Genomic DNA, 12,769 nt, shown 5'->3' with positions numbered 1-12,769 from the left:
AGAGGGCGCTCTATGCTGCCAGAGATGCTGCTCCTGTAGTCTACACTGAAGACACAGAGCTCCCTCTCGCGGCTGTAGACGGTAATGTTTTCTCTTGGTTCTTGGTTTTAAATAAATGCGACTTATAGTCCAGTGCGACTTATATTTATTTTTTCCCTCATCATGACGTATTTTTGGACTGATGCGACTTATACTCAGGTACGACTTGTAGTCCGAAAAATACGGTATGAATTTTATTTAACCGCAGGCTATATGGTTTAAATAATATTTTAGTTCAAAACTTTAAGTGCCACTGTTTAAAAAATTCTTTATTGACTAACGTTTTATAGACCTTCAGTTGTTATGCTTTAAAATCCCATGCCATTTGTAATTTCACAGAATTTTCACCTCCTAAATAACTACCCCAATTCTATAATGGTAAAATTTACTCAGGCCGATGGCATTTTTTTAATGACATTATTTATTTATTTATTTATTTATTTATTTATTTTTAATAATAATTGTAGCCTTCATAAATGGGTGAAGCAAGACAAATATGATAACTTTTTAACTGCAGGCAGATATAGGCCTATATTATTGTACATTACAAATATTTGGATTGTCCCTTATTCTTTCCCTTATTTTCTTAAAGAATAAACAATTATTTTCTAAAATAATAAACATAATAACATATTATTAATTCATAGAAATAATTTAAGCAATTTAAGCAATTAAAACCTTTTTTATACTAGATTTAACTTGAATTTCAATACTATTAAACTGACTTAAAAATCTCAAGGAGTTTATAAGTTAAAAAGGGTGAAATGTCACTGTAAATATAGCCTAAATTAGCTTGTATCTTATATAGTATCCGAAGACCTTGATTGCATGTTAGCATAAAACTAACAACATAATTAGATTTTGTTAAAATGAACAATTCCTGTATAAAATGGGACAGCAGCCCTTATATCAAATATTTTTTAATGTGTACAGCTGAGTAATGCGGGAGGTAGGCTCTGCACCAGAGCATGCAAAGTCATTGTCAGAGGCAATGAAAAAAGAGAAAAAAACCTGGATAAAAAAATACACAAAACTTGTAAATAGTTAACAACATAGCATAAATTAGGCCCAGACTCTGTTCCTAAGTATATAATGTAAAAAAAATATACAAGTCATTTATAAGTTGCATTTTATTTAGTGGTGGGCCGTTATCGGCGTTAACGTGCTGCGTTAACGCGAGACTCTTATCGGGCGATAAAAAAAATATCGCCGTTAATCTATTCTCAAAGTTGGGTTGGGAGCTGGGTCTATACTAAGCAAGCTATGATGACTTTCACCTTGCTATTTTATATAACCTACTGGCTGAGGCCAGCCTAAAAAGATGCTCAGGACAGTTGACGGGCCACTGCTGCGCATCGTCACGAAAGCTTATCTTTTTCACATGTTTTTAGGCCTTACCGCTTGTCGATTTAAACTTTAAAGCATCCAAACACAAGACGCAGAAAAGCTGAACAGAGCAGCTGGTTACTCGCGCGCTGTGTTCGGTGCGTACGAGAGAGAGAGCCACGTATCACGGACAGCGACACTGAACCGGGCTCTCTTCTGCAAAGTTCTCCTCTAAGTCCCTCCTGGACCTGAACGAATAAATCCAAACGCAGTTTGAACAAACAAAAAGATGTGAAAGAGCCCAATTCAGCACCGCGGTGTTCTGGTGTTCAGGGCTCACGCAGAGAAAGGCGTCTCAAAACACTTGAACATCGAATTTGCTTATTTTTGCTCTTGTGCTGACAAATACATACAAAATATGTCAAAATATCCACCTTGGAAATTATGCTCGAAAAAACTGTCAGTTATTTCTTAAGTGAAAGTAAACAGTTGAGGGAAAAAATGGGTTGTGTATTATATTGGATGCGTTCGTCGTCTCTTAAAGTGACCGCGCCTAATTTAGCTACTGGCTGCTGTAATGTTAATCCAAGAAAATGAAAATGAAAATCACTCACTGCTCTTGACTGAATTACTTTGTAGTTTTAACAGTCAAACCAAAAATTATTCAGACACCAGTTATAATTTTTGATATATATAGCAAAACTGTAATAATGTGAGAAATGTTGAAGGTGTCTGAATAAATGTAGGTTTGATTGTATATTTAATTTTTACATTGAAGACTATCCAGTGCTATTTTACATTTAATTATTTGGTTTCTGTACCTGGACACCTACAAACTTGAAAAAAACTTAAACATTGGAGTGAAACAGGCGTAAGGTTATTTGCACCTTGTGCAATGTGTTTACAGCTTTTTCAAGCACTTTGTGATGCATTTTGGAAACAGGAGATGACCCCCTTTTCTAATGCACCACCTAGCTTGATAAACTCCTTCTCAAAGACTTACTGTTTGTCAATCTAATTTGGGTAACAAACATATTCTGAATGCCTTCGGCAGAATTCGACTGAGCCATTTTAATCTAGAATTAATCTAGATTAATCTAGATTAATTTCAAGATCACAGTGAGATTAATCTAGATTAAAAAAATTAATCTATGCCCACCTCTAATTTTATTACATTCAGAAATAATAACGGCAGGCCTAATAATGTTTTAATGTTTTCAAACTACATGAGCGCTCTCTCTCTCTCTCTCTCTCCCTCCCTCTCTCTCTCCCTCCCTCCCTCCCTCCCTCCCTCCCTCTCGTCCTCCCTCCCTCCCTCTCGTGCATATTAACCAAAATCATTAGACACGATAGAAAAAACGCGGAACGCCAAAGTTTCACGTGGAGCATTCAGAGATTTTTTTTTTTTACAACCCGAATTCTGGAAAAGTTGGGACGTTTTTTAAATTTTAATAAAATGAAAACTAAAGGAATTTCAAAATCACATGAGCCAATATTTTATTCACAATATAACATAGATAACGTAGCAAATGTTTAAACTGAGAAATTTTACACTTTTATCCACTTAATTAGCTCATTTAAAATTTAATGCCTGCTACAGGTCTCAAAAAAGTTGGCACGGGGGCAACAAATGGCTAAAAAAGCAAGCAGTTTTGAAAAGATTCAGCTGGGAGAACATCTAGTGATTAATTAAGTTAATTGATATCAGGTCTGTAACATGATTAGCTATAAAAGCTTTGTCTTAGAGAAGCAGAGTCTCTCAGAAGTAAAGATGGGCAGAGGCTCTCCAATCTGTGAAAGACTGCGTAAAAAAATTGTGGAAAACTTTAAAAACAATGTTCCTCAACGTCAAATTGCAAAGGCTTTGCAAATCTCATCATCTACAGTGCATAACATCATCAAAAGATTCAGAGAAACTGGAGAAATCTCTGTTCGTAAGGGACAAGGCCGGAGACCTTTATTGGATGCCCGTGGTCTTCGGGCTCTCAGACGACACTGCATCACTCATCGGCATGATTGTGTCAATGACATTACTAAATGGGCCCAGGAATACTTTCAGAAACCACTGTCGGTAAACACAATCCGCCATGCCATCCGCAGATGCCAACTAAAGCTCTATCACGCAAAAAGGAAGCCATATGTGAACATGGTCCAGAAGCGCCGTCGTGTCCTGTGGGCCAAGGCTCATTTAAAATGGACTATTTCAAAGTGGAATAGTGTTTTATGGTCAGAGGAGTCCAAATTTGACATTCTTGTTGGAAATCACGGACGCCGTGTCCTCCGGGCTAAAGAGGAGGGAGACCTTCCAGCATGTTATCAGCATTCAGTTCAAAAGCCAGCATCTCTGATGGTATGGGGGTGCATAAGTGCATACGGTATGGGCAGCTTGCATGTTTTGGAAGGCTCTGCGAATGCTGAAAGGTATATAAAGGTTTTAGAGCAACATATGCTTCCCTCCAAACAACGTCTATTTCAGGGAAGGCCTTGTTTATTTCAGCAGGACAATGCAAAACCACATACTGCAGCTATAACAACAGCATGGCTTCGTCGTAGAAGAGTCCGGGTGCTAACCTGGCCTGCCTGCAGTCCAGATCTTTCACCTATAGAGAACATTTGGCGCATTATTAAACGAAAAATACATCAAAGACGACCACGAACTCTTCAGCAGCTGGAAATCTATATAAGGCAAGAATGGGACCAAATTCCAACAGCAAAACTCCAGCAACTCATAGCCTCAATGCCCAGACGTCTTCAAACTGTTTTGAAAAGAAAAGGAGATGCTACACCATGGTAAACATGCCCCGTCCCAACTATTTTGAGACCTGTAGCAGAAATCAAAATTGAAATGAGCTCATTTTGTGCATAAAATTGTAAACTTTCTCAGTTTAAACATTTGCTATGTTATCTATGTTCTATTGTGAATAAAATATTGGCTCATGTGATTTGAAAGTTTTTAGTTTTCATTTTATTAAAATTTAAAAAACGTCCCAACTTTTCCGGAATTCGGGTTGTACATGACAGGCTGCTGGCTCCCACTGTTCATTTTTATTTTTTGGAAAAGCACTCTCTGTATTAGCTTAAAGCCCTAAAGTTAACATTGGTTACTGTATTCTTTCAATTGCTCTAAACAAGTATTTTGGGTGAACTTTTTTATTGAATGCTAGACATCAAGTTGTTGTTATTTTCATCTGAAAGAACTTCTTTTTTCAGTAAGCTAGGCCCTATGTGTTCAGTAAGCTATGTGTTTTCAAGGCTTCAAGGTTTTATTGAATGCTATCTCTATACAAGTGCAAAGTAATGCATTCTTAGTCAGTCTTTTATTTTGTAATTTTAAGAGAAATAAACATATATTGCAATGTTAAGGAATTCATGTTTTTTTCAGTCAGATATGTAAATCAACATGTATAAATTGTTAGTAGTCAATTAATGGGGAGATAATCGAAATCGAATCGGTCTGAAAAAATTAATCTTTAGATTAATCGATGCATCGAAAAAAATAATCGCTAGATTAATCGTTTAAAAAATAATCGTTTATTTCAGCCCTAATTAGGGGTGTAAAGGTACGTGTATTCGTACCGGACCGTTTCGGTACAGGGCTTTCGGTATGGTGCACGTGTGTACCGAATGACCAAATGCAATATTTTGTGCGCGGAACATATACATTTTCGTGTTTCCAAACGAACATATTAAGTGGCGGAAGTCTCCGCGTTCAGCGCAAATCCCGCCCTGCAGCTGATTCTAAGGCCGGTGACAAACTGGCTGCATGGCGTGAGCGTGGCGTTTCTGCTGCGTGATGGCTGCTTTGCGTTTTCTGTGTCTTTCTGTGGCGCGCTGCTGCTGCTTCTGCTGTAGGTGACGTAGAGGGAGGCCGCCGACAGACCAGGATCTTGTCTTCACGACAACAATATCTATACTTCATGTTGAGCATAAATATATAGCCTACTGATAAAGGACACCGTCAACAGTATTGACGGCAAAATAGACTGTTTGACAGGTGCAATATGCCAGTGTGTCACCGGCCTAAGGTTTTAAAAAGGCATCACGCGAGTGTGAACATCACTACAACTAGGAAAAAAGCGATTGTAATTCAAACGCAGCTCCCGTCGGCATTTAAACAGACCGTTGCTCTTAATTCCGATCGGTCCAACACTATAACGAAATCTGAGCAGGTCTAAAAACTGAAACTGTTGATGCTGCACTTTACACTTTGGAAAAGTTATATATATATTTTAAATATGAGCAGGCCTAAAAGCTGGGATTGGTAATTCTGCACTGTAATCATAGTTATTTATTTATATTTTTCATTATATTTTATTATATGATATTGGTTTGAGACAGAGTATTTTATTTAGTGGAGAACTTTGCAGCAGTATTTTATTACTTATTCTTTTTTTATTTTATATATATTTTATTAAAAAAAAAAAAAATTTTAAATTGTAAACAAATTGTTAAAAAAAAAAAGTTTATAGTAATAAACAACCTGCAGTTTAATGTTTGCATTTCTTTTCCTTACTGTACCGAAAATGAACCGAATGGTGACTTTAAAACCTAGGTACGTACTGAACCGTGATTTTTGCGTACCGTTACACCCCTAATATATATATATATATATATATATATATATATATATATATATATATACAGTACAGACCAAAAGTTTGGACACACCTTCTCATTCAAAGAGTTTTCTTTATTTTCATGACTATGAAAATTGTAGAGTCACACTGAAGGCATCAAAACTATGAATTAACACATGTGGAATTATATACATAACAAAAAAGTGTGAAACAACTGAAAATATGTCATATTGTAGGTTCTTCAAAGTAGCCACCTTTTGCTTTGATTACTGCTTTGCACAATCTTGGCATTCTCTTGATGAGCTTCAAGAGGTAGTCACCTGAAATGGTTTTCACTTCACAGGTGTGCCATGTCAGGTTTAATAAGTGTGATTTATTGCTTTATAAATGGGGTTGGGACCATCAGTTGTGTTGTGCAGAAGTCAGGTGGATACACAGCTGATAGTCCTACTGAATAGACTGTTAGAATTTGTATTATGACAAGAAAAAAGCAGCTAAGTACAGGAAAATGAGTGGCCATCATTACTTTAAGAAATAAATAAATAAAGTCAGTCAGTCCGAAAAATTGGGAAAACTTTGAAAGTGTCCCCAAGTGCAGTAACAAAAACCATCAAGCGCTACAAAGAAACTGGCTCACATGAGGACCGCCCCAGGAAAGGAAGACCAAGAGTCACCTCTGCTGTATGTTACAAAATAAACACATCAAGTGCTTATTAGTGCGATGAACATTTTTAATCTAATTAATTACATGATGTGGTGATTAATTAATCTAATTAATCGTACATCAAATTTGGAGAAATTACTCTGAAAAGTCATTTTTGCGAAAAGCAGCAAACAGAGATTACAAAAAGTAGGTTCAGCAAGAAATATTTTGTTTGATAAAATGTAGTACATAGGCCTACACTCTTTTGGACCATGTGAGTAAATGATGACAATTGTCATATTTGGTTGGGTTTACTGTAACCTTAGTAACTTATTTTCTTAATTTGATTATTAGTACTATAAAAATTTTAATTGATATATTTTTTTTATTATTCTTTTTTTTATGAAATGATAATATAATAAAATAAAACTGCCAGTAGGTGGTGGTAATGTCTTAATGATTAAGTCATTGATTCATTTATTTATTCGTTTGATTCGTTCAAATGGCTGATTCATTCAGCAGTGAAGAAAATGGTTCATTATGAATGGTTCATTGAATCATCAGGCTTGTTTGACTTGAAGCGGATCATCCAGTGTGTGACATCAAAATACCGCAAGAGCTTTGGAGAGCATACGGCTACTTGTGCTTTTGAATCACTCTCGAGGTACTTTGATGTGCAGTGCCACTTCAAATCCAACGCGACTATGGCCAATGGTTCAACGCACGAAATGGTTCAAATCAAATAGAAATTAAATGCCGCTGTGGGTGGCCCCAGGATGAACAGTTCTGATTTGTCTTTATATTTTGGTTTGCAAAATTGAGCAAAACAGACAACATTGTGTCTAAAATAAGACAATATTAACTTCTGAATTAACTGTTGCATAAGATTAGTATCAAGTTTGCACTTGTGTGATATTGCACTTAACCTACATCTCGTTTGACATTTCTTAACTATGTGATGTAAATATGAGACACTGCGGAAGCCCCATCCTTCTCGAAGGAGGTCTCGGGAGCAAATACACATATAGCATCCATTTAGGTGTATATGGAGTAATTTGAGGTGATTAAAACCCTCTTGGGAAGGCAGAAGTCTGCCGGGGAAACACGGGCTCTAAGGCTATACATTGGACTATACACATACGAGTAACACTTAGGTCTCAGTACGGAACCCAGCCTTCCAAGGTTCTCACGGATTCATCATGAAGGCCTGACACCGGACGCTCCGCTGCATTCAGCTGCCTAGGGTGATGAAGGATCTCAACAGGCTCTACAGTACGGACACTCTGGAGCAGTTTAAGCAAGCCGACACTAACCAGGGCCTCTCAGTGCCACTACCTGTTTGAGGTGAGAACACAGGAGGATACCGGCTCTGCACGAAGGCTATAGAACCCAGCGAACGTGTTAGGGATCGCCCAGCCCGCAGCTCTACAGATATCTGTCAGCAAGGCGCCACGAGCCAGCGCCCAGGAGGATGCAACACTTCTAGTTCAGTGAACTCGCAACCTGAACGGGCAGGCCACACCCTGAGCCTGATAAGCCAGGGCTATGGCATCCACAATCCAGTGGGGCATCCTCTGCTTATAGACGGCACTCCCCTTCTGCCGGCCTCCGTAACAGACAAAGAGCTGGTCTGAGGTCCTGAAGCTTTGTGTCCGGTCTACGTAGCACCTCAGTGCTCGGACGGTACAGAGCAAAGCCGGGGCTGGGTCTGCCTCCTCCAGCACTTGCAGGTTCACCTGAATTGACCAAAAAAGGCATGCAGGTCCCCTACCCTCTTGGTGGAGGCCAGTGCAAGCAGGAGCAGAGTTTTCAATGAAAGAAATTTCAGCTCAACTGAATGCAAAGGCTCAAATGGGCCCTGCTGTAGCAATTTAAGCACTAGAGTCAGGTCCCAAGAGGGTATAGAGGGGGGCAGGAAGGATTTAACCTCCTAGCCCGCGTCTCCACGCCAGGAGGAGGCAGACTTAGGACACAATAGCATTGCTACCACCCGCTCCACCGACGGGATTCCCGAATACCCCTTCGCTGCACCGCCATCAAGGGTGGTGAGGGAGGAGGAGCCCACCGGCCGGTTTCTGGCAGTAGGGAAAGCATAGCTGCCACTTCGGGATCCGACTCAGGCTTTGCCACCGTCCCAGAGGGCAGCAGCGCAGCCGAATCATCCGACAGCTCTCCCTCCGATGTTGAGATCGACATCCGGTCAGGGGAAGTCCCACTTGATACCGCTGGTATGCTCCTTGAAGAGGGCCCAGCGCGTTCCGTGGGTTGCTCCACTGGATCGGAGTTGCAAGAGGAGTGGTGGTCCCACCACTGTGACCCTCAAACCACCCGCGCTACTGCCGGAAGTGGTTCTCGTCTGTCGGCCGCCAGAACGAGCCCCAGATAGCGGCAACGGGACTCCTCCCCCCTGAAGGTAGCGGAGCTTGGTTCGCAGCTCCGAGATGGTCATATTCCCGCAGTGAGAACATGACTCATCCACGAAAGCCACCTCAGCGTGCTCCACGGCCAGACACGTGAGGCAGCAATCGTGACCATCACCCATTGCCAGGTAACGACCGCACCCAGCAACACACGGGTGAAACGGCATCCTTATAAGGACGATCCATCGTCTATACAAAGATGCACCCATGAAATTTGCTCTTTAGGAAATGCTCTTTTAGTGCTGAGGCGCACAGGGGAATTGGCCGCTTGCAACACGACAGGGGTAGTGAAGCTTGAAGTGTGCAATCCACTCGACACAGGAACGACTGCCGCTGAAGTGCCGTCTCGACAACACAAGAAGCTTCCGAGAGCGTGCTGAGCTTGTAGTTCACAGCAGACACAGTTGAGCAGAGCGATATTAACGCTCGGCTCCGAAGCGGAAAGCTGGTATGCATTGTACCTGCTGCCTTCTTATACTCATGCTGTGATCAGCGGCAGCTGGATGCAATAATTGCATGCCAATGTGCATTGGCTTGTTTAGTTTACACTCGAAGTAGATTGGTCTATCGAAGCGATATCCCATGGCGTCGAGAGTGACCGACTGAAAGGGAACACTATGTGTTTCATTGTGAAAGTGAAACTACTATGTTTAGCCTTACAAAAGAGGATGACTGCTTCGTCATGTCTAGAGCTGATTCATGCTGATCACTAAGGACACAACATTTAAAAACACATTATAAAGCCCTATTCGGATGGGACTAGTTTTACAGCGGGTTATTAGAGAAATGAGTGTTTCACAGACATACTTACAGTAGTTATTTTAATCCTGTCCGGATTTGCCACGTCTTTGTTTTTCTCACACTCTGTAATAATTCCATAGCAAATTACCTACTTTTTTTCAGCAAACTCAGTGATTCTGTGACAAAACTAATCCTGTCCGAATGTCTGTGATTGGCGGGCAATATTTTTGAAATATATTGGATGGATGGATAGATGGATGGATGTGCCGATTCCAAGCTGTCTGAGCTTGGAGATCAGCTTGGACAGGATTACTGTATTAAATGCAGAACTGAAATCAATGAACAGCATTCTCACATGTGTATTTTGAGTGTCCAGGTGGGTAAGGGCAGAGTGAAGTGCCATTGAGATAGCGTCCTCTGTTGACCTATTGCGGCAATAGGCAAATAAAAATGGTTATAGTATAGCAGGGAGACATGATTTTAAATGGGATGCAACCAGTTTCTCAAAGCACTTGGCAATGATGGTGGTGAGTGCAACAAGATGGACGTCATTAGGGACCAAGACAGTGGAGCGTTTCAGTACTGGTACAATGGTGGAGGTTTTGAAGATAGTGGGAACAGTTGTCTGGGCCAGGGACAGATTGAAAATGTCCGTGAAGACCTCAGCAAGCTGCTCTGCACAGGCTTTAAGCATATGACCAGGTATTCCATCAGGGCCAGCTGCCTTCTGTGCATTCACCTTACTCAGAGTGGAGTAACATCTGAGGTGGAAAGTGTGAGAGGCAGTTCACTGGGTTAATGCCCAGCTTTGAGGGAGATTTCCTTATTATTTTGATCAAAATTAGTATAAAAGTGATTGAGCTTGTCAGAGAGGGAGGCAGAGCTGGAAGGGGGCACAGTGTTAGGTGGTTTGCATTCTGTGATAGTTTGTATGCTTTGCCACATACGCCGGGGGTCTGAAGAATTGAAGTATTCTTCAATCCTCTGTTTATGTTTGAGTTTGGCCTGGCAGATACCCTTCCTCGGGTTGGATCTGGTTGAGCTTTAAGCCTCCCGGTCTCCAAACTTGTTTTGAGCAGGAGGCGAACCTCTCTGTTCATCCAGGGCTTCTGATTGGGGAAATTTTAAATTTTTTGTGTGTGGTCACTCTGCCCACACATCTGTTGATGTGCTCCAGGACAGAGTTGGTATAACTGTCAATGTTGATCTGAGAGTTTGTGGTGGACTGGGCAGCAAACTCACTCCAGTCTGTGTGCTAGAATTGATGTTGAAGAGTGGAGTCAGCACCTTCCAGCCAGATTTTAACAGTTCTTATTGTATGTTTCACACATTTGATGACCGGGGTATACACGGGGAGCAGGAACAAAGAGAAGTGGTCAGACTGACCGCGGTGGGGGAGGGGTGTGACTTTGTAGGTATCAGTCACATTAGTATATACGTGGTCCAATGTTTTATGTCCCCTTGTAGAGCAGGAGACTGTTTGGTGAAATTTTGGGAGAACGGATCTTAAAGTGCAGTGATTAAATTCCCCAGCAAAAATAAAGGCTCCATCTGGGTGCAAAGTTTGTAATTTACTAATAGCAGCCCAAAGTTTTTTCATAGCCACGTCAGCATTAGCATTAATGAGAGTACATATTATGTGTTGATACCCATGCAACATGAACACACATCCTCAGGTCATTGTGTGTATTATTACATTTCTTGTATATTGTATTAAGTATTGTATACTGTTTTATGCATGTGTTATGATAGATCACTATTTAATATAACCTCACCTATTCCATGTTTGGTATCTATTACATATTTAGTTTAAATACTGGAGTTTTCATTATACACAGAGAGACAGAGAGAGAGATTTGAGTGCAAGAGAGGAAGAGGTACAGGACATTAAGGAAGGGAAGCAGAAAATGGTTTGATTTGAGCAGCTAGACACATATTTTTAACAGAAAACAGATTCAGCAAAATGTGTATTAAGTATATTTGTGTGATGACGCAATCATATTTTTTTGATAATGCGCAAAAAGAAGTAAAATCTCACTCTGTGAAAGATACAAGTGTCTGTCATCTTGTCCCTTCGTCTCCTGAATGGCGAGCTGTTGATTGGCTGTTTCCAAACGATCTGAAAAACACATGAATAAAAAAAAAGATCTGCCACAGGACCCAAGCAGCTAAAATAAACTGAATCAATGAATAAACAAATAAATCAAATAAAATACAAATATATTGTTATAACTACCAACTCCCAGTCCAGCAGTAAAATTTGTATCCATTTTTAATAAAATGTAGTTTCTAAAAGCATGGGTATAATAAACAATCTCACCTCTCAAGTCTCTGTTAAAATCATGAAGACGCCTGATCTCTGCCTCTAGTTTATTCCTCATATTTTTTTCCAGAGCATCCCGTTTGGATGAGCTCTTCACTAAACTCTCATATGTCTCTGACAGGTGCACAGTCTCCGCCTCCAACTGGAAATAACATAAAATTCAATTAAATCCAATTAAAGCTGCACGATAGTATAAACATGCCAATGTCCTCCTGTCAGTGTGCTTTTTTACAATCATACTGGGCAATCATATTAGTTTGTATTATAAGAGCACTTTAGACAGTAAATAGCCTGTGATAATGACAAAGTACCCGCTGTAGTTTGCTGGCCTTCTCATTTTGCTTATGAAGTTCTTGTCTAAGTCTTAGGTTCTCTTCTTTTAGGATCTCCAGTATCTGGTTGTCATGGTTTGACATGACAAATGTTTCTCCTGGAAAAGGCTGTCCAAAAGGGGACACACAAGAAAACAGCCCCTGAGTCACAGATCCAGTTTGAGCTGGAGGAAATGCCAGGGACTGAGATAGGGATAGTGTTTGATACTGTTGCTGAGAAGCCTTTGAGGGCAGGAAAGAAGTCTCAGAAGTCATGGGACATGTCTTTGTTTGGTGCTGTGATGTAGTCAAAGGGCACTGTCTGAAATACAGAAAGACAGTGAGTGAAACAGGTGAAAAGTGTACTTTTTTCGTTTATCATATACAAG

At 40.3% G+C, this 12,769-nt stretch overlaps 1 protein-coding gene across 2 annotated transcripts in view; it reads right to left on the bottom strand.

Moving 5' to 3' along the window:
• Nucleotides 1–12,769, bottom strand: part of amotl1 (angiomotin like 1) — a 193,138-nt gene that overhangs the window by 158,092 nt on the left and 22,277 nt on the right. For both annotated transcript variants that reach the window (XM_059533483.1, XM_059533484.1), the window contains 3 exons: nt 12,381–12,702; nt 12,067–12,211; nt 11,785–11,865 (listed from right to left, as the gene is read on the bottom strand). In XM_059533483.1, the coding sequence (XP_059389466.1) occupies nt 11,785–11,865; nt 12,067–12,211; nt 12,381–12,702 (548 nt within the window). The remainder of the gene's footprint in view (nt 1–11,784; nt 11,866–12,066; nt 12,212–12,380; nt 12,703–12,769) is intronic.

Source organism: Carassius carassius, chromosome 41 (assembly GCF_963082965.1).
Source record: "Carassius carassius chromosome 41, fCarCar2.1, whole genome shotgun sequence".
Lineage (NCBI taxonomy): Eukaryota > Metazoa > Chordata > Actinopteri > Cypriniformes > Cyprinidae > Carassius > Carassius carassius.
Note: the sequence above shows the minus strand (reverse complement) of the source record. Positions and strands in the feature narration are given on the sequence as shown.